This window comes from Eurytemora carolleeae, unplaced genomic scaffold (assembly GCF_000591075.1).
Source record: "Eurytemora carolleeae unplaced genomic scaffold, Eaff_2.0 scaffold582, whole genome shotgun sequence".
NCBI lineage: Eukaryota > Metazoa > Arthropoda > Copepoda > Calanoida > Temoridae > Eurytemora > Eurytemora carolleeae.
Window position 1 is genome coordinate 62371 of NW_019396481.1, and position 21798 is coordinate 84168.

At 34.6% G+C, this 21798-nt stretch overlaps 1 protein-coding gene and 1 long non-coding RNA gene across 2 annotated transcripts; one reads left to right on the plus strand and one right to left on the minus strand.

Moving 5' to 3' along the window:
• The first annotated feature begins 5963 nt into the window (after positions 1-5963).
• On the plus strand, positions 5964-6494 carry LOC111704065 (uncharacterized). The gene has a single exon (XM_023476195.1). It carries the CDS (start codon positions 5964-5966, stop codon positions 6492-6494), a length of 531 nt encoding a protein of 176 aa, XP_023331963.1.
• Positions 6495-9740: 3246 nt separating this feature from the next.
• On the minus strand, positions 9741-15306 carry LOC111704074 (uncharacterized). Its single transcript, XR_002765742.1, has 2 exons — positions 14884-15306; positions 9741-9852 (listed from the first exon to the last, which is right to left on the minus strand). It is a non-coding gene; the product is annotated as an uncharacterized LOC111704074 (long non-coding RNA).
• Between the last annotated feature and the right edge of the window lie 6492 nt (positions 15307-21798).

Here is a 21798-nt window from a genome sequence, read left to right on the forward strand (position 1 = left end):
AACTTAAGTTTCAATCTTTTTCAATGTCCGGTTCTGTCTTACAAAATGTTCATTGTTTCTCTTTTGGTAAATTCAAAAATTTTACAATAACAGTAATTAGACTTCTTAAACTCATTTAAGGGTTTATGTTGTTTTTTAAGAAATATTCAGAATAAGTTATTGTATACGCGGTAATTGTACATACCCTCTGCATATCCTGCAAAGCATGTATAATCATATGGTAGGGCGAACCGCGTCAGTTGTATCTCCCTTCAAGGGACAGTAAAGGAAAAATGAAAGGGGGTATAGGCTGAAAGCTAATCACTTTAGCTCTTGATCTCGACCCATGAAAGTCATATCTGATGTTCTTGTCTCGAGAAATTGATATAAAACTGTGTCAAATCTATACGAAAATTAATATATATACAATTTTGTATAAAAGTAGTAGGTTTAAACAGATATTCAGCAATAATATTCAGCAAATAAGCAACCAATCTGAAAACGATGATATCCCAGAGAAAGCTAATTGTAATTTAGGTTTACTTTTATATTTGTTGTTTCTGTTTTCAATAGATTTCATTCAGAATATTATTTATACATCCGTATTGCTTGACCAGAAATTCCACCAATGGCAGTGCAGTAAAGTGGTCACGTGATACAGGCGGAGACACGTGACCAGTATACTGCTCTGCCATTGGTGATAGTTCTGGTCACGTGATTTAAGTTTCAGATTTTCAAAATTTTACATATATGAATTTTCGTATAATTTTAACACAGTTTTATATCAGTTTCTCGAGACAGGAACATCAGATAAAACTTTCATGGGTCGCGATCAAGAGCTAAAGTGATTAGCTTTCAGCCTATACCCCCTTTCATTTTTCCTTTACTGTCCCTTTCATTGCACTCCCTGACCCTTTCGCATCCACTATTTAATCGTCCAGATCCAGTTTTATTATAAAGACCTCTATAGTAACAAACATGAACATATTTCATTGGAAATTAATAACTTTTTAAATGAAGAATATCCCCATCCTCAGTTAAACAATGAACAGGTCGAACAGGTCCAACTTCTAGAGCAAGATATTACATTACAAGCTCTTTGTTTACTTATGCTTTTATAAATGATTTTGGAGATATTTAGGGAGGTCTATACTAAATGCCGTGAAATATAGTTTTATAATTAATAAATTACCCAAGCTCTCAGACTATAGGAATCATTTCTCTTCTACCTAAAGGTGAGAAGCCTAAACAATTCTTGGAAAACTCCAGAACTTATGAGCTCAATTATTGCGAATAGAATCAATCCTGTCTTGCCATCAATAATTCACAATGACCAGTCAGGTTTTGTCAATGAAAGATATATTGAGGATTGTATACGCAATACTTATGATATAATGCATTGGGCTAAATGCAAGAAAAGGTTATTATTACTGATTATCTTTAAACACATTGATACAACCCTTCATTTCTTTGGATTTGGAAACAATTTCACAAAATGGATTAATATTCTTCTTCACAACTTTAAGGTTTGCATTAACCATGCTGGAAATATATCTGAATTTTTCGAGGTCTCCCGTGGCTGCAGACAGGGGGACCCTATCGCTGCAGCCCTATTTGTCTATTAAAATTCTTTGTATTAAACTTCGCTCATCTCCTTATGTAACAGGATATAAAATTGAAAATCAAGAAATACTTTTATCGTTATATGCTGATGATTGTTCAAATTTTCTGGAATACAACGAAAACAATTTAGAAAATGCCATCATAATACTTAATGACTTTTATCATGTCTCAGGACTCAAAATTCATTTAACCAAAACTCAATGTGTGGTATTTGGTCATATTCCTAATGATAACTATGAAATTTGCAATCATATATCTTTGAAATGGGATCAGAATTTCAAACTACCTGGGGTTGAAACCGTTGAATTTGATGGGATGCTAGAAAATATGCATTCAAATTATGAAAATAACTCTTTAAAGAAATGCGCTCTATCATGAAATCTTGGCAACATAGATTTATAACTTAACTAGGTCGTACATGTACATCTAAAACTTTACTGCTTTCTAAATTATCTCACCTATCCTTTTACCTGGTTTAGACAAAAAGAAACTAAAAAAAAATGAGTCAGAAATATACCATTTTATATGGAGTGGGTCCGAGAAAGTATCTAGACTTGATGCCTGATATATATGCCAGTTTTACAGCTTTCAGATTTTCTTGGTTTCGAAGATTGGTGAATAGCCAATCAGCCTGGAAGTATATTTTTACACTGAACCTATTGAACACATTCGGAATAGATATTCAGGATTTTTTCACTACTTTTGGGATGGCCGGGGGCTGTTATAGGCTAAAAAAATTCAAAATATTTAAAAAAAAAAAATTTTATGTTTTAAAAATTATTTTTCTATTTATTTTTCCACGGGCAACACCGGGCCTTTCAACCAGTTTTATTATATATAGGTTTTATCAAATATATATTTACACTAAAGGCAGTATTGATAAAAGCTTTATTAATGAAACTTTTTTAGTTAGAGGTAAAATTGAAATTTGAAAGTATTTTTTATTATTTGATGTATTTATACTTAAACGGAATTCATGCGCACTTTCAAGTGACCCTCCATTTATAGAGTGGCATGTCCGATGTGCCTTTGAAACCTTCATTTTTCCATCGTTTTTGCACCAAGAAATGCATGAGTCACTTTTGTAGAGAAACTACAAATAAAAATAATCAGTTTTCAAATTGGAAACATGGATATTTAATGCAATACTTGATCAGACAAAGTTTTGAAGGGTATTGTTGGAAAATGTTATAGAATGTAGATTGCCTGAGGAAGGGAAATGCAAGCAGATGTAATATTTATTGAGCCCCCCATGTGTGCCCCCCTCAGGGGGGCACCCTTGTGCGCCCCTGTATCCAAAGATAATCATAATCCAAATTTATGTAAAGTTACTTCTGATCTGAATTAAATTCTTTAAAACCAGAAGAGGATATGTGATAGTGATACTGTTTCCAGTCACAAGTTGTTTCGATGTATATGTTTTATTAATAAACGTTGGTTACTTTTATTCCACGTTTTGCCTCAGTGGTGACGCCGAGTTTGTGACACATTTTCTTTTTTACCGTCCTGTCAGCTGAAATTGCACCTGGCTCCTTGTTTTCTTCACAACATTTGAATAGTAAGATACAGGCAGTTGGACATTTTTATTTCAGCGAGGGTGGTTTATGATGAGCTGTGGCAGAACAGTAACCTGACCACCCTCAATGCATTATCTTATGCATTAGATGACCAGGAGGTTGTTGATGTTTTTGCTGTTTCCTCCTGTTCTGCTTCCCGTTCTTCTTCCGTGCTCCTTCCCAAGTCTGAGAGATCAACCTCTTCAAAGTGTTCATCCTCATCTAGATCAAGTCCTTCAGGGTGGTGCTGGTACCACAGGTCTCATGGAGAAGAAGCTCAGAGCTGCGAGAGTCTCTGGTCTTATGTTCTGGGAAAATAGCTGGCTGGCGGGAGGAGCAAGGTCCCTCTCTTCCCGTTGTGATATCCTCTCTCATCTACTTCCTGGATTCTCTCTCTGGAAGGAATTTTTTAGTCGATATAGGAGCTTCAAGACAGTTTTCCCTGAGTCAACGATTGTACCTATTCTGGAGTATCTTGCAGTCCTGCTGGTTCCCCACTATTAACAGCAGGAGGGGATTCTGTACCTTGTTTTGGTGACAGAATACTCCCTCTCAAGCTCGGTTCTCGCAGTTTCCAGTGGAGTTTTTGTCTGGCTCTTGTGACTACTCCTATCCTGGGTTCAGATTTTCTTAGAAATTTATCCCTCCTGGTCGATGTAGATGGAGGACGGGTGTCAGACACAGATTCCCTGGATGTTTTATCAACAGGATCCTCACACACCTATTTAACACCTTTCTGTGCTCACCTGAGGTCAGCTTCCAGGGAGATAAGGAAGTTGTTGGCTGATTATTCTGACATCCTCTCTTCAGATGGTTTCACAGCTTCTAATTCCAAGCATGGTGTGTTCCATGACCTCCCCACTGTTCCTGGTCGTCCTATTTTTGCAAAGGGAAGACATGTGGATCCTGAGAAGTTGGCCTCTGCCAAGGCTGAGTTTGCAAAAATGGAAGCTGCAGGGATTATCTGAAGGTCTAGCTCCCCTAAGTCAAGCCCCCTGCATATGGTTAAGAAGTCTGACAGTGACAGGCCCTGGCGCCCCTGTGGAGACTACAGGAGACCTAACACAGTCACAGTTCCTAACAGGTACCCTCTACCCTCAGTCTCTGATTTCTCTGCGAGGATATCCTGCTCCGAAGTGTTCTCCAAGCTGGACTTGCTGAAGGGGTACTATCAAGTTCCTATGAGAGATCAGGATGTTATCAAAACTGCTGTTGTTACTCCTTTTGGCCTGTTTGAGTTCCTGGGCCTTCCTTTTGGCTTTAGGAATGCAGTTCAAACATTCCGGAGAAAGATGGATAATATCTTTAGTGACCTGTCCTTTTTTCCATCTTCTTAGATGATATTCTCATCTTCTTTCCTGATTTGTTTTCCCATCAAGATCAGCTTCTTTCAGCACTGCAGAGATCATGGCCTCACCATCAACCTGGTTAAGTGTATTTTTTCTGTCTGCCAGGTGGAGTTACTGGGCCAGAAGCACTGCTCCGCCATCTCTCAGTTCCCTTGTCCAGCAGATTGACCTTCTCTCCAAAGATTCCTAGGAATGGTCAACTTTTACAGAAAGTTTATCTGCAAAGATTCTTCATCCTCTGACCTCAGCTTTGAAAGGGTCTCCAAATAATTTCTCCTGGTACTCTGCACTGGAACAGTCCTTCTCTGATGCCGAATCCTCTCTGCTCCAGGTTCCTAGGTTGGTTCATCTTGTTCCCTCATCTCGGATCTCCCTAGCAATTGATGCCTCTGAGTCCCACAATAGTGCAGTCCTCCAAGCAGAGTCTTTTCATCCTGGGCTCCGCTAGCCTTCTTCAGTAAGAAGCTCTCCAACCCAGAGAACCGCTAACCTGCATTTGACTGTGACCTGCTTGCTGCCTACTCCGCCATCCGCCACTTCCGGTTTCTGTTGGAAGGTTTAGGGTTTCTCCGCCCTGGTCAGCTAGACAGCAAAGACAGCTATCTTTCATCTTGGAGTTTAAAAGTTCTATCCAACATCTCCAACATCTGCCTGGTTCAGAAAACACAGTAGCTGATGCTCTATCCCTTCCTGTTGGTATCCTTGTGGTTCCAGCTCCTGGTTCCTGCCCTGAAGGTTCAGTTTCTCTGATTCTCTCCATCATCTCTGAAACCCATGCTCAGGGTTTAGTTTTTCGGTTCTCTCCTCCAGTGTTTCTCTGACCTCAGCTCAGTTATTCGATTATTCTAACCTTGCTCAGCTCCAGAAACAGTGTTCAGAAACTCAAGATCTAATTTCAAGCTCTGTGCTCATGGTTCCTTTGTCCAGAGTTTTAGTTCTCTGTGATCTCTACAGGCATTTCAAGACCTTCAGTTAATGGTTCTCTCCAGAAACCCTTGTTCCTTCAGCTTCATGGTCTGTCTCACCCTGGAGTCAGAGCTTCTTGCAGGTTAAACTCTAAACATTTTGTATGGAAAAATATATCCAAAGATGTTGGCCTATGGGCTAATTCCTGCATTTCTTGTCAGAAAAGCAAAATCCAAACCCAAATTCATTCCAGTGCTCCACAAATCCCTGTTCTCACTAGAAGTTTCAGCCATCTTCATGTTGACCTTGTTGGACCTCTTCCAGTTTCTGTTGGTTTTAATTATCTTTTTACTATGGTGGATCGTACTACTGAATGGCTGGAGATCATTCCTCTCTCATCAATCTTTGCAGCTAGTTGTGCTCAGGCTCTGCTCTCAGGATGGGTTTCTAGGTTTGGAGTTCCATCGGTCCTTACTTCAGATCGTTGAACACAGTTCACCTCCTCCTTATTGAAAGAAAGACAACCTCATTCCATCCTCAGAGTAATGGTATGGTTGAAAGATGTCACCATTCATTGATGAGTTCTCTCTGTTCCAAGCTAGCAGGTTCAGGTTTGGGTCTGAGGGATGATCAAGCTTGTTCCTCTGCAAAAGTTGTTTATGGTTCTTTTTTGGTGCTCCCTGGAATGTACCTAGATGCTCCAGAGTTTCCCTTGGAGATATTCAAGTCTCGAATCCATTCTGTCCTGCAGAGTTTTTCAGCTCCTCCTAATCACAATGTTCGTGCAACAGCTCCTGCTGTCTTTGCCTCCCTGAAAACTGCAACCCATGTGTTTGTTCGCAAGGATTCAACTACTTCTCCTCTCCGCCTTTTGTATAGAGGTCTGTACCTGGCTCTACAAAAGGATGTCAAATATTTTACTCTGCAGTTAGGAGCTCGGGCAGATAAATTTTCAAGAGACAGGCTCAAACCAGTATTCTCTACTGAAGTTATAGTTCCTCAAGTTCCTTCAACCAGAGGACATCCTCGGCAAGCTCCTCCGGACTGTTCGTCGCCCCCTGCAGCTCCTCCTTGGGTTTAATTAAGTTCTCTGCTTTCTCCGCCTCGCCCTCAGGCTATTCTCTGACCTCACTATCAAGTTCTCCTGTTCTTAGAAGAAACCCACCTAGAGCGGCCTCACAACCAACTACAGCTTCATCTCCTCATCAAACTTGTAGATGATGCTGGGGGGACCTCCTCTGTTGCGGAGCTAAAGACGCCCTTCGAAGGCTCTAACCTACAGGGCATAGTGGAGGTTGCATTTTTAGTTAGTGGGTGCATTTTTTTAACCCTGTACCTAAATAACAAAAATTTAAAATTCAAGCTAAAATTACTAGTGTTGTTGACAAATTAGATAATAATCTACAAAGAAAAAAACTCAAGCTAAATTTAATAGTTTTCATACAAAAATTACAAAAATCTTCTATGCAGAATGCAGGGGGCTCTGCCAATCTGCAACCCTCCGCCTCGTTCACTTGTTTCACTCGCGGTGACCCTGGACCCATCCTAAAACACTCCTCTTTGCACCTCTCTTGGGAAAATCCTGGTTATACGGGCCTGAGCATAGGATAAAGGGCCAGAGGGGGTAATTTCGAATCTTTACCTTAAATGGTTGTAAATTGCACTTTTCTTGTGTAAATTGCAGTATTCTATGCAACTCAGGAGAGGAATACAATTCTGACAAGTGAAAGGGAAAGGTTCTAATGCAAGGAAAGTAAATTGCAGTTGCGTATCCTCTGCGTACATATTAAAACCAGTTCTCTCAGGGCGGAATTTGTAATCAAGAATAGATGCACCAGTGTTCATTTAATATCCGAAGAGATTAAAAGCACTGAATTTTGATAATTTTGATAATTCACATATTAGTTTCCTATGACCAGAATATTTCATTGATTTTTTTTATGTGAAAGATGGATCCCATGTCAGGCTTCGACATCCGTCTTGTGTTTACATTACCGCCCAGAGACAGTACACTGCAGTACAAAAGATGCGCACACCTCTGAAAAAACTTTCCTTGCATAACCTTGGGAACGGGGATAATAAAATGGAATAGAAACGTGCACCAATGTCGTCTTTACGAAATTTATCCCGCTTTCCTCTCACAATTAATGTCCATTGATTGACATTGATCGTACAATTCTTACAGTGCACAAAATACAAAATACATTCTATAATATATTTATAGCCTTTTTTGTCTGTTAAAAGTACATATTTTGAAATAAAATATATTTATTTGGTCAGACAGAAGTTATCTATATATCCGTTATACAGTGCATGTGCCCCAATAACATGTGAATTAAATGACTACTTCTATATTCTTTGTTTCATGCTTATTTTATCGTAAACTCAAAAAATTATATAAATAAAACAAAATCATTTCGTAAATTTTTGTAGCAACACCGAAAACTATAACTAGTCTCAGCTGATTTCCAAAATGTGGTTTACAATTTTTTATAAAGAAGGTAGACCACATTTTGGAAATCTAGTTAGACTTTTAAACTTTATGTCATGTATAAATTAACGGAAATCAAAGACGTTATTTAAGTCGTTTCTCAATTCCCATGGTTATTAGGGCACCCTGTATATATAGATCATAGAGTTGGATGAGTTCGTTATTAAAGTAATAAATCATATGAAACTATTAATTATTTATCAGATCCTGTCCTCAATAGGGAAAACTTTACGAGAAAAGAATTATTTTTAATTCTGAAGGGATTAATCGTGCAATATTATATGTAATATCCCTCCCTTTACACTAAATAGAACCCATATAGGATTTGAGACTATTGTAAAAGAATTTATTCAATCTTGTTCTTTTCTTTGAGAATTTCTCTAACTTTTTATTATTAGTTCAACCCATTTAATTGTGAATCGAAAACCAGGGCTAGAATCGTTTGGTTTCTTCTATTTGAATTCAATCGCGGTTTGGTTTAAAAGTCAACAATATCTAAAGTTTTTACGTACGGAGGCGTTCATATACATATTTTTACTTAATATTGCATATGCCGATTAAAAAAAAGTATGAAAGAGAAAAGGCAAAAAAATTATGTTTGATAGGTCAAGTTGGAATTGAAAACTCTGCATGCTGGAATACTGTTTTTATTTCTTAAAAAATATCAATCGTCATTGGAAAATTCCAATGAAATTATTTAAAATTGGCGCTTTTGTTGTGTTACATCCATGTTTTACATTTGAATACATTGATGCATACTGAAACAAAATTCCAATTTTAAAAATATTATTTTCAAACTACTTTTAAAACTGTTTGCTAAATATATAAAACAACATATCTATAAACAAACGATTGCTCCAATGTCGTCTTCCTATTCCAAAATGTAATGGTATACCGCTGTTGCAGTCACTGCAGGAACGCAACTATGGGGGGGGGCTAAATTTCTCGAAAATTTGAAGAAAAAAATATGCCCCCAGCCCCCCACAGTAATTTATTTTTAAACCTACTTAAAGCAAACTCAAATTCTCTGCAACATTTTTTAATATACGCTCTAGTAACCTAGTTCTTTTATTTTCGCCTCCTTTCTGTAAAAATGTACCCCAATTGAATTTTTAAGCTAACACTCACACATTCTTTTTCAAATTGCCCCACCAGACTTTAATTTGACCCTTTGTTCAACTTTTTTAACCCTTAATTAGTTTATAAGAATACCACTATTTTTAATTTGCACCTAAATTTAATTTTTTATCACCAAACGTTTTATAAATACACCCAACTTTAAAATTTACAGCCTTATCTAAAAAGAATGCCCTATAATTAAGAAGTTTTGCGCCCAACAAAAAAATAACCCTTAGATTAAATAAAGCCTCTTCATATATTCTGAAAATGCCCTTAAATAAAAAAATTGGATTCCAAAATAATGATTTAAGATTTTTCATACACAAAATTGCCCAAAGTGAAAAAAGCCAAACAAAAATAGAATTTGCCCTCATAAAACGAAATTTGCCCCTGAAATATAAATTTAAGTTTTGAGTAAATACACATTTTTCCTGCCTCCCACTAGAAATGTTTAGGGGGGGGGGCAGAAGAAAAAAATTTCGCGCTACGCCCAATATGCTTGCACTTTGCCCCCCCCCCCCCCTACTGAATGTTTACTCACTCGCCTGGCAGTCAGTAAATTTTACTCATTCAATACTTTTTTATTTGTATAATAAACAAGTAAATGTATTGTGCTGTTATAATTACAATTTTAACAATTTATACTTTTACATTTATGCTTCAGGAATTGGGGATATGGTATCATAATTTTCATTTCACATTTGTTGTGTCCGCATATTTTTATAAATATATTTTCTTCATATATCGTCTTTTCTAACGGATGAATGTCGTCTTTAGGGGATACGACTAGAGATCAGCTTACGCAGCATATACTCACAGCTCACAGATTCTGAAAAATATTAGATTATATTCTATTTGATTTTTTGAACAAAAAATATTCGTTTATTTTTACAAAATGCATCAATCAAGTAAAGGAATGTTTCCCCCGTCTGAAAAATATGGTTCACATGGAGTTAAATTTGGAAATACAGGGTGTCCCACGAAACATGAAAGTTGGTGAATAGTTTGAAATGTCTCTCTATGACTTGTAAGTTTTTTGATACTACAGAGACTAATAAAGAATAGTATATGACAGTCGTATTATGTAAAATTGATTTCTATGTAATATATATTAGTAAAAGACTTTTTAACTAAATAAACTGAACAAAAAGTCTTAAATATCTAATACAGTATATGGAAGAAGACATTCAAAACTATTCACCAACTGTCATGTGTCGTGGGACACCCTGTATCTAAAAGATGGTGACTGGGTGACTTTGCGAATTCTCCTGAATAATCGTTTTTTGATTCGTTCAAGGTTCGAGAAAAATATTAACTTAATAAACCAACATAGTTGAAAGCTAACGGAACCGCTATATATTTATACTAAAGCAATGATGGCCAATAACTTACGGCTTTTGAACTTTTCTATGGTTCTGAAAAAGCTATGAGGTTTTTAAAATTTCAAAAGCGGTTAATTTAAACATTTCCTGTCCTTACACTATGTCAAATCTTAGGACTGAGAGATGAGACAGGGGGATCCCACGAAGGATAAGACTTGTACGGAATTTATTCTGTCGTTTTCCTTAAATTCATGATTCCCTTCAACTGTAGACAATTGTGTCTATTTAGTAGATCAGTCATAAAAGACTGTTCAAGGCAGAACACTAAATTTAACGTGGGATCGTCATATTTTCAGAGTTTCAGGTTGTATTTTCTGTTATGGGTAATTTGTACATTTTCCGTGGACAACAGTTTTCTATTTGTTAATTATTACACTTTTACGGAATATAGTTTTAAAATGTGAAATCGTTATTTTTTTATGAAACAGGTTTAATTTTGGTGCCTTTTAAAAGTCTAAAAAATGTATTGTCCTAACTAATTTGTTGTACATTTTCAGGCATCAATTAAGGTACTGTAAAGGAAAAATGAAAGGGGATATAGAGGGGGTATAGAGGGGGTATAGGCTTAAACCTTAGCATTTTAGGAGTTGATAGAGACCCATAAAGTTCTATATGATGTTCCTGTATCGAGAAATTGATATAAAACTGTGGCAAATTTATACGAAAATTTATATATATATGTAATTTTTTATAAAAATTGTAGATTTAAACAGATTATATTCAGCAAATACGCAACCAATTTGAAAACGACGATATCCCAGAGGAGCCAAAGAAACTTAGGTTTGCTCCTGTTATTTCTCACTGATTTAATTTGATAAAAGTCCCCTGAAAAATTTTAGACAAAATGGTATCTAGACTTACAAGCAACATTTCATAACAAAAAAAATAAATCTGGTTACTTCCGGGTGTCCCAATAAACATATGAAATCGAGTGACTTTATTATGAATTTAGAAATATACATATATACACGTACCAGCTGTACTCATATGTACTTATATCCCCCCTCCCCATTAACTCATATGTTNGCCCCTGATTGCAGTGCAGTTTTTATAATTCCTGAACGTTTTTTTACAAATAAGATTCTTTAAACAATAAAACACCCGCACTCACTCCTGGCATTTCCAAAATCAAGAATGCTTTCTGATCTCTCTGATTTTAGTTAATGAACAGGATATCATTCCGATTCAATTTTATTATATAAATTTTTTTTTCTAAACTTATGGTAACATTTCAGTATTTTTGGAGAAAAAATATGTATTTTTCAAACCCTGTTTAAGTACAGGCCGAATGCATTTGTTTTCCACTTGAGAGCGCCCTTTTATGTCAAACCCATTTAATGCGAAAACCGTCCTGTTTGCAAAACTTTGATCATATCTGCAGAAACCGTTGCAAAAATTAGTTTGTTGACCCTGAATAGGGAATATCTGTGTAGAGATTATCTTTAGCAGTTAGTGTTTCATCTTTGTACAGTCAGAGTTTTAATAAGACGAGAAAAGAAACGACTACGGATGTAATAGAGAAACGGAAGAAAAGGTAGGATAAAATTTAAAATAAAGATGACGGGAAGAAATTGCACAATTTTTTAGATGAATGTAAATAAAAATGGGCAGACTAAAATATATAAAAAGGGTATGAAAGAACTGCAGAGAAAAATGGAAAGGGGGGGAAAAACATTAAGAAGTTAAGTGAGAAATTTTGGATGATAAAAAGTTATGGATTTTGTAGGGGGGAGGGGGGGGGGGGGGCAGGACTAATGATCGTCTTCTGGTTATACTGTTCAGGGCTTAAGAGAGTAATACACAACTATACAGAAATATACATTATATATACTCGATCGTTCAGTTACAGCAGGCTTCAAAGGGGACAAGGACCTAAAAAAATGCAACTAATAGGCCAAGGGGCCAAGGGGGGGGGGGGGTTGTAAAATTCATGGTCGAAAGAATTTAAGAAATAACGAAACGGTTTAAAAGTAGAAATTCCCTCTGCTATTCTTTCTTCTTTTAAATAACGGTTGTTTTACTGGTGGTATTTTTATGAACGAACAAAACTTTAAAATTGCAATATCAGTTGAATTCAGAGGAGTTTTTCCTTAATGTTATATTTTGAAGGTTTGATTCGACGGATCATGGTAAAACAAGAGATATTTTTAACAATAGAATTTTATTGGAACCCAGATTGTTTTCAAAAACCTTCTGAAAAGGATTATTTACTATAATACAAAACACAATTATACCGACAGTTAGTCTGAACCATTTTTTAGACTGAAAACATTAACCATCCATAAATTCCTTTTTTCAAAAAGATGTTAAAAAATCCAAAAATAGTAAAAATTTCAAAATTTGGCTCCAATTTTTATTTTTTATTTCTTATTTTTTTGTTACTATTGTTTCCTGAAATTACCACTTTATTCAAATAATCTTTTAATGATGACAACATTACGCTACGAATCACTGGTATCTGGTATCCATAGAGAATAGCCCCGGTATCCCTGGTATCCCTGGTATCCCTGGTATCCCTGGTATCCCTGGTATCCCTGGTATCCCTGGTATCCATTCTCTATGCTGGTATCCTTATTATCCCTGGTACCCCTGGTATCCCTGGTATCCCTGGTATCCCTGGTATCCCTGGTATCCCTGGTATTCCTGGCGTTCCTAATACCCCAATTTTAATTATTACAAGTAGGCAGCAAAAAAACTCGATAGTAATTTTGACGAAATGTCGAACAGATTAAATTATGAACATCTTTTATGTTGTTATGCCTCTAATTCCAAAAAAAATCCGATACAAGGATGGATGAGAACAAAAAATGTTATTTTGTTATGATTATTTTAGGACCAGGTATTTTTGTTTTTACTACACAATTATTCTAAACTTTAAAGAGAGGCCGCCTAAAATGAAGATGGGGTGGCATATTGTACAAAAGCAGTGAATGTAAAAACAGTCATTAGAACAGTAGTTTCCGTTTACAATTTATCTAAAAAAACTTGAAACAAATTAAAGTTCTGAAAACCTATGTAATTAAATAAATTTTCTTTTTCTCCTCCTGTCCTCTTATATATCATACTTTTTATTGATTTACTTTTTTCTTCTGTTTTATATAATAAAGCTCTTCGCTCATACATATATATTATATATATATATATATATATATATATATTTCATTACTTAAGCTAAAATAATAATGTATACCAAGCGCCGTTAAATATGATTAACGAATATTAATAATAAACCTGGACAACGTCGGGTACTCCAGCTAGTCATATATAATAAGCTCTTCCTTCATATATAAATTTGTTCGCTATGCTGGCCAAACAGCTGCACTGGACCAAATTGGCTAAAATTTGTTCAGTGAAGCCATGGATACCGGCCTGGGGATGAAATATTCTAAAATTTTTTTTGTAAGTTGGGCAACGCCGGGAACTGAAGCTAGTTGGTTACCAAATAAAATCATGGATTTAGTGAAAATTTAAGAGCTATACAATTTGGTAGTAAGAAATTTGTTAATAATCTAAACAAATTATTTTCATTGGTTTAACCAGATCGAAATATTATAGAAAGCAACTTTAAATTTTATTGCAATTAGGCCTAAACTTTTAACTAATATCCTATGTTATATCCTATATCCTATATCCTCCTGCGAATCCCCCCCCCCATCCATTCACAAACCCTAACACACATGTTTCTCTTCAGAAGCATACACCCTAAGGTTAACAAAAGTAAAAGTAGAAACTCTACAGAATTCAGGGGTTAACATTTTACATAAAAGTTTGACCCCCATTTCCCCCCCCCCCCCATTGGACGATTACACTATCGGATAAGAGGGTTGAAAGTTTTGTAAATATATAAAAGCTGTAAATGTGTAAACTAGGTTTTCCCTCCCTGTCAGTAAACGAAGATTCACTTGACGCAGTTCAAACCTTTTAACCCAGAAACCTTATTCATGGATTTCATGCTTTACAACGCATTTCAAACCATCCAGCGATTTTTTCGTTGGACATTTCTTTTCTCTTATCATTTTATCCTTTTATCATTTTATCCTTTTATCATTTTATCATTTTATCATTTTATCATTTTATCATTTTATCATTTTATCATTTTATCATTTTATCATTTTATCATTTTATCCTTTTATCATTTTATTTTAACTCGCTCTTTCTCATTTCTCTTCTTATCTTCTTTCTTCTAATACATCAGGTTTCAATCTAATTTCTTTTCTTTAATCTTTTCGGTTTTTTACATTAATCTCTTGGATCTGTTGGAATTTTAAACGAAACTTGCATCTAACCTCTTTCCTCTCTCTTTGTTTGATGTTTGGCCCAGTTTTCCCTTTCTGGTCTTTGGGACATTATAAAGAAATTGCCATTTTTTAATGAAATGTCAATTAATTTTTCATCACTGAAGAAATTAAACACAAATAAGTCAGAAAATTTAGATTACATAAGTGTTTATGATTTTATAACTATATAATAATCCAAACCTGTGAACAGTGGAGGTCATTGCTGGAAAATATTGTTCCTACTCGTCTAGTAATGATGGATGGGGTGAAGGGGAGTGTGGTGGTGAGACGGGAGGTGTGGTAGGGGGTGATGTCACTATAGCTATAGGTCTAGTAGGAACTGGGGTAGGAGGGCTGGGGATAGCAATCCTTCTTACTGTTGCTTCTGCCATGGTTGGAGTGCAAGTGGAGAGTTAGTTGGAAAGAGAAAACGCGCGTATAGTGGTGGAGTCTCCGCTCTCCGCTAGGGGGTGCAGGGCAGGGTCGCTGAACTTGGAACTATTTCCGGAGATTTTGACGGAACATGAAGAGACGGCGGGACTAGAGCCAGGGTTATAAAATTCTGAAGGGAAAATTTTATTAATTGAAGATGGGGTAGTGAGGGGGGGGGGGCGGTGGTTCTTAATGAACGTTTTATTGTTTAGGTTCAATGAAATACTGAGAAGCATTCCTTCTGATTCAGATGGGTTCACGGAAAGAAGGAAATTTTCCAAGCTTGTCGGGAAGCTTGTCAGTGAGTCATCGCTCCCCTGATTTCCCAATTTCTTCTCCTGCTTTATATTTCTAAGTTTTCAGTGTGTACCAGGATCCATATTAGATAGATAGATATATTTATTATTTAACCCGTTTTCAGGAACCATATTAGTTAAACATGTCTATTATTTAACCCGTTTACAGGATCCATATTAGATAGATAGATATATTAATTATTTAACCCGTTTCCAGAAACCATATTAGTTAGATAGATATATCTATTATCTAACCAGTGTCCAGGAACAATATTGTAACAATACCAAACTTCAAAATTATTCGATAGGAATCTCTAATCTCTGATTAAACGTCTCTGAATCTATTCTCTAACAGTTAATGATTAAGACAACCATTCGTAATCCAAGTATCTCTGTAAGTGTTTATATTTTGTCTAGTGATACAGGTAGTCTTAAGGACTGACCGCAAATACAGGTTACAAATATGATAAGTACGATATAGTATATTATAAATCATAAGTAAGATATATCTATTATATCTAACCCCGTCTTTTTCTCAAACCAGTATTTTGAGACTGTATTATTATAGTCCCTTTAATAATGTTCATACTATTAATTAACATTTTTCTTCAAAATTTTACTTACAATCTCTACGTTTAGTAAATTAACAAAATGAAAGGATTTTGATCAGAGAAGAAATGTAGGTAAGCGGCTGAACACACCGAAGAGGTGCAGGGTGTCCCATGAAACGTGATAGTTAGTAAATAGCTTTAAATGTCGTCTTCCATACACTGTATTAGATATTAAAGTTTATTTTGTTAAATAAATCTTTGGCTCAAATATATTTTACTTTGAAATTAATTTTATTATTATATGACTCCTGTATAATATTTTTATTATTGTCTTTGGTATTAAACAACTTTAAAAATTCTGGAAGAAGACATTCTAAACTATTTACCAACTGTCATGTTTGGTGGGACACCCTGTAGTAAAAGAAGAAGGAATATAAAAAGGGAAATCACAAAAAATGGATTTAAAAGAGAACGAAATAACAATTGTTTTAGTAAGAAAACTGAACTCTGCAAAGGGAAATGGGGAGAAGAATATTATTAAAAGGGAAACATAAAAGCAGGTAAAATAAATCAAGGGGGGGGGTTGGTACTGCTTGTGAGAAGGGAAATATAAAGCCGGTTGTATTTAGTAATATTTCCGTTATATGTCACACTTTTTGCTTACTGAGGGAGTAGATCGTTATAGTAGAGTCCGGTAATATGCAATTGATGAAAAAGTATGAAAATTTAATTTTGATTGTTTCTTACTTTTTATATCTCCTTCAATGTTATGCGTAGAAAAATTAAAAGTCTTCGTGAAATGAATATGAAAAATACTCTAAATTAAAACAACGCTTCAATAAATCTTAATCAGAAAAAATCAGAAAAAAATATTTAATTGTCTTTTTCATATAATTATGAAATGTCTCTAAGAATTTTCTGTGTCCCAAACATTTTTAAAGCCTGTTAAATCAGTTGAAATAATTACAACTTAGACAATCTTAAGCTACATTTTTAAAGAAAGTAATTAATCGAAGTTTATTCCTCTTTTTGCAACTTCTTAATGTCTGTTTCACACTTTTTGCTTAGTATGTTTTCTACTAATAATTGAAGGTCATATACCAATTTTAAAAAAAAATTTCAAATTGTTATGTCTAAATATATTATTCAATTGTCATTCCATTAGCTTTGTTTTACCTTTTGAAGTTTTCTGAAAGAAAACTTGTAACGGAATGGAAGAACAGGGACAAAAAGAATAGATGAGTGAAATATTAAGACAGAAAAGTAGAAAGAAATATGAGAAAAAAAGAGAAATAAACAATTAGAAAGAAATAACAGGATGGAAACAGAAAATATAGACGTAGAGAAAAAGGACAAAAGTAATCTTTAAAAAGAAGAAAAGAAATAAGAAAGTAGAGAGAAATGGAAAATGAAAAATCAAACTAATGTAGATAAGGGGATGCACTGAAACAGGAAAATAAATAGCAATAAGTAAATAAAGAGCAATAGGATGATAAAACGCAATAGGATAAAAAAGTAATAAAATAATAAAGAGCAAAAAAAAACAATAAAGTTCAGTGCAATATGGGAATAATGAGCAAAAGGAAAATAAAGAGCAATAGTTTCAGATAAGATAATTAACAGGATACAAGAGAATGGAGAGAAAAAAGAATGAATAAAAATAGGAGAATGGAGAGAAAATGAGGATAAAGAAAATAATAGGATGGAGAGAAACAGAGGAGTATGAAGAGAAATTAGATAATGAAGAGATATAGAAGGATGAACAGAAATAAGGGGATGGAGAAAATTAAGATAATTTTAAAAAGCAGGAAAATGGAGAGAAATGGGAAAATGAAGAAAACAATTGAATGGGGATAAAAGGCTGAATACATATTAAAGAATAGAAATAAATAGAAAAATAAAGACAATTTGAGAATGAACAAAAATAAGAGAAAAGAGAGAAATAGCAGGATAACATAAAGATGATGAAATAATGGTGACGATATTAATATGAGAGGATGGAGAAATGAAGAAAAAAGAAAAACAAGGGGAGAGGGTTCAGTGCACGGGATATTGCAAGGGGGGGGGGTATAAAAGTACGTTAGGAAGGAGGAGAAAAACGTTAAGCACCTATATTGAGTAAAAACAGTGGTATGGAAGGGGGGGAGGTATCAAATACAAGTATCTGAGTATAAGGGGAGGGAAAATGGGGGAAGGGGAGGAGATCAAAACAACAAATCAAAGTCTAAACATGAAACGGTTATACAAAGAGTTGTTACAGGTGGGACGAGTGGGACCGGGGTTGTAGTGAAAAGGAAATAAGAAAATTTGAAAATAAATCTATAGTTTCGAAGGTCGAATGCAAAAAAAAGGAGTGGAGACTGGAGATCAATTACTACAAATGAGATGTTAATTATCTAGCAAGGGAAGGGAGGAACTTGACAAATTTAGCAATTAGAATGTTCAATCTGCACTAAAAAGAGTTTGAAGAATTATTTAGACAATTTCGTCCATTTTTATTGTAGCTGAAATCCACGCGTGATCGACTTTAATAGAGAGACTACATTTGAAAACAATACATTTTTATAGCTAAAAACATGTTTATCTCGTCAGACTAGAACATACCAACTTTAAGGTGTACCGTTGTGAATTTAACATATCACTGTACATATGATTATGTATACATTGTACAATTTACATACATTACACAATCAAAGGAAAGTTGCGTATCCTCTGAGTACATATTTAAACCAGTTCTCTCTGGGCGGAATTTGTAAACAAGAATAGATGCATCAGTGTTCGTTTAATATCCGAAGGAGGTTAAAAGCATTATATTTTAATAATTTTGATAATTCATATAATAGTTTCCTATGACCAGAATATTTCATTGATTTTTTATGTGAACTATGGATCCCATGCCAGGCTTCGACATCCGTCTTGTGTTTACATTACCGCCCAGAGACAGTAAACTACAGTACAAAAGATGCGCACAACTCTTAAATAACTTTCCTTGCATCATAACCCTGAAATAACCTATCTTTATGTCCAGATACATACTTACATCAAAGTGTTTATTCAGTGTTTTTATATAAATACTTACATACACCCCTACATAACACACAATACATGTTTTATATAAATACTTACATACACCCCTACATAACACACAATACATGTCTTTTGGATGGGAAAACTGCAAGGCCAATAAAAATATTTTGGAACCTAACGGAATGTATAGTTGAGTATAAACAAGTGTTGCAGGTTGGAAAACTAGTTCCAGGGTACCAGGGTATTAGGATGTCCCAAAGAAACAGCTTCATGCAACATTGAGTCGTTAACACGATTTCAGTAGTCTCCCAGTATAAAAATTAACACTGAAAACTTCAAGCCTATGGGGTTTACAAAATGTGGTCTGTTTTAAACAGGCTCAAAATTGACCGAGATATCGGTGAAGATGGTCCAGATTCCAATTTATTGAAAAACAACAAAATTGTTTAACATTTTAAAGTAGAACAACGGCATTTTGGAAACCTCAAATAAGGTTTGATCTTATCTAGGGAATAGTCTTTATCATTTATCAATTCTCAAAAATTAAAAACGATTTTTAAGTCTTTTTCTAATTACCATGTTTATTGGGACACCCCGTAATTGGAAGGGAGGAGATATATTGTCTATACATTAAAGTTAACTGTTCTGTAGAGAGCTGATAACCTACCCTTGCTTCGGTGACTTGGTATTGACCTTGACAAACCAATAGGAAAATTGCCCGCCAATACATCTAACCAATCAGAGACGGCTTTCAACTTCGAAAGAAATGCAAAGGCACACCTGAGCCCCCCCACCACCACCACAAAGATTTTAATGAATTACTTTTACCGGTTGAGCAGGGCCGGGAAGGAAGATAGTTTTTATCGCATTTTGAAAAATTATTGAATTTAGCCAATTTTCGATATAATGTAAGAGGTCCCAAAACATTGAAGGATATGTAGGATGAATAATAGCGAAATCATGCATGGATTATTAATATATCTTTATTATTAATTGATGTTTCTGTATTTTTTGCGATCCCTCTAAATATCAATTTAGTGATACCTATTTATTTATTCCTAAATATCAGCCAATATTAAAGGATTTATTCAACCTGACAAGAGTGGTATTAAGAATGTTCAAAATTTATTTATAACATTTTTTCTTAGATTCCTGCATGCATCCTTTGGGTGCACACTTTCCCATGATTATTAAATATACATTTAATTAATATTTACTATACATTTAATTATTAATTTATTTAATATACATTTAATAAACTTTATACAACATACATTTAATTATTAATTTATTTAATATACATTTAATAAACTTTATACAACATTCGCAAAACTTTTGCGCAATTTTTGCGAATGAAAACGCAAATTTTTTCTTTTGTTGCGCTACATTTTAACGCAAAAAAATAGCACTTTGTGCAATCATTCGCAAACTTCAATTCGCGCAAAATTGCGCTATTCCGCGTTTGCGTTATTCTGTTTTGCGCAATTTTGCTAAACAAATTCTCAGTAAAAGGTTGAATAAAGGTGTGAACTGTATATATTAGATATCTTTGAGATTGTACTTTATTCATGTAATTGTAATGCTTAAAAAGGAACTGATTACTTGCCTAAAACTCTATTTTGCAACCTGATGATGCATTATGGTAAACTGCAAATCAAGATGTGCATGATCTCACACGAAAGTCGAGCAGTATTTTGCCAATTGAATTTAAGATAGAAACAGCCCGTAAAATTTTAAAAATGCATATGTCTAGGTCTACAAAAAAAGTATCAGTGAGTTGGCGAGGTAAAACTAAAGACCAAGGATTTGCGACACTTCAAAGAGTCGAGGATGTATAAAAATTTGATGAATTAGTTCAGTGTTGTCTTTATCTAAATGGGCATTGATGTCTTTGATATTTCAATCATATTCATTCGACTAGAAGTGTAAACATTTCAAATATCAAAGTTTAACACCACACAAAGATTCAGACATCTATAAAAACTATATGTATCAATTTTCCAATTTCTAATTTCTGATTTGTTTATTTTTGTCCCTCAATTTGAAGATTTTGTAACTAAAAGTAACCAATTGCGAGCAGCAGAATCATAACAAATATGCAAATTTTTGATTCTGTGCTAAAAATGTTGGTCAATTTGCAATAACATGTTTTGCATAAAAATTTACGTGTTGCGCAATACTTCCGGTTTTGTGCAAATTACGCAAAAAAAATTAGCAAAAACGCGCAAAATTTATTGCGCTTCATGTGCAAAAGATGCGCAAAAAATATGGTCATTTCGTGGAAATCCTGTTTAAGTCTAACTTTTCTCCTTTAACCTGTGTGACATGTGTCTATGTTTGTCATATCCAGAATATTCTGGAATATTCGAATCCATGTATTTTCAAGTTTCTATGAAAACTTCAAGTATAGTTTACTTGTTCTCACTTGAAATAAAATCCTCTCGTCATGGCTAGACCGTCAAGGACAATATCAAGGTCAAGGTAACATCTGCAAATAATTACCAAAGAAACAAAAGTTAAAAAGGGAAGAATAAACGATAAAATGCATTTATTTGGATCTGCACGAAAGGAGTGTCGCGAATTATAAAAGAATTGAATTGTTGATTGGGATGGAGGGGGGGAGAGCCCATTCTTAAAATGGTTTTAAATTAAATTGGACTATGTCTCAAAAAAATGTTTTCTCTACAGTCCTCGTCGTTTCATGGGCAAATCGGTCAAGGAATTCCTGAGTTATGATTGGACATACAAACAAGCAAACAAACAGAGATTAATAATTTATGTATATAGAATTCATCTTCATTTAGTTAAAA

What these genes read in the sequence shown, in the direction of transcription:
- LOC111704065 (XM_023476195.1), top strand. Translation starts at nt 5,964, where the DNA reads ATGGTTGAAAGATGTCACCATTCATTGATGAGTTCTCTCTGTTCCAAG.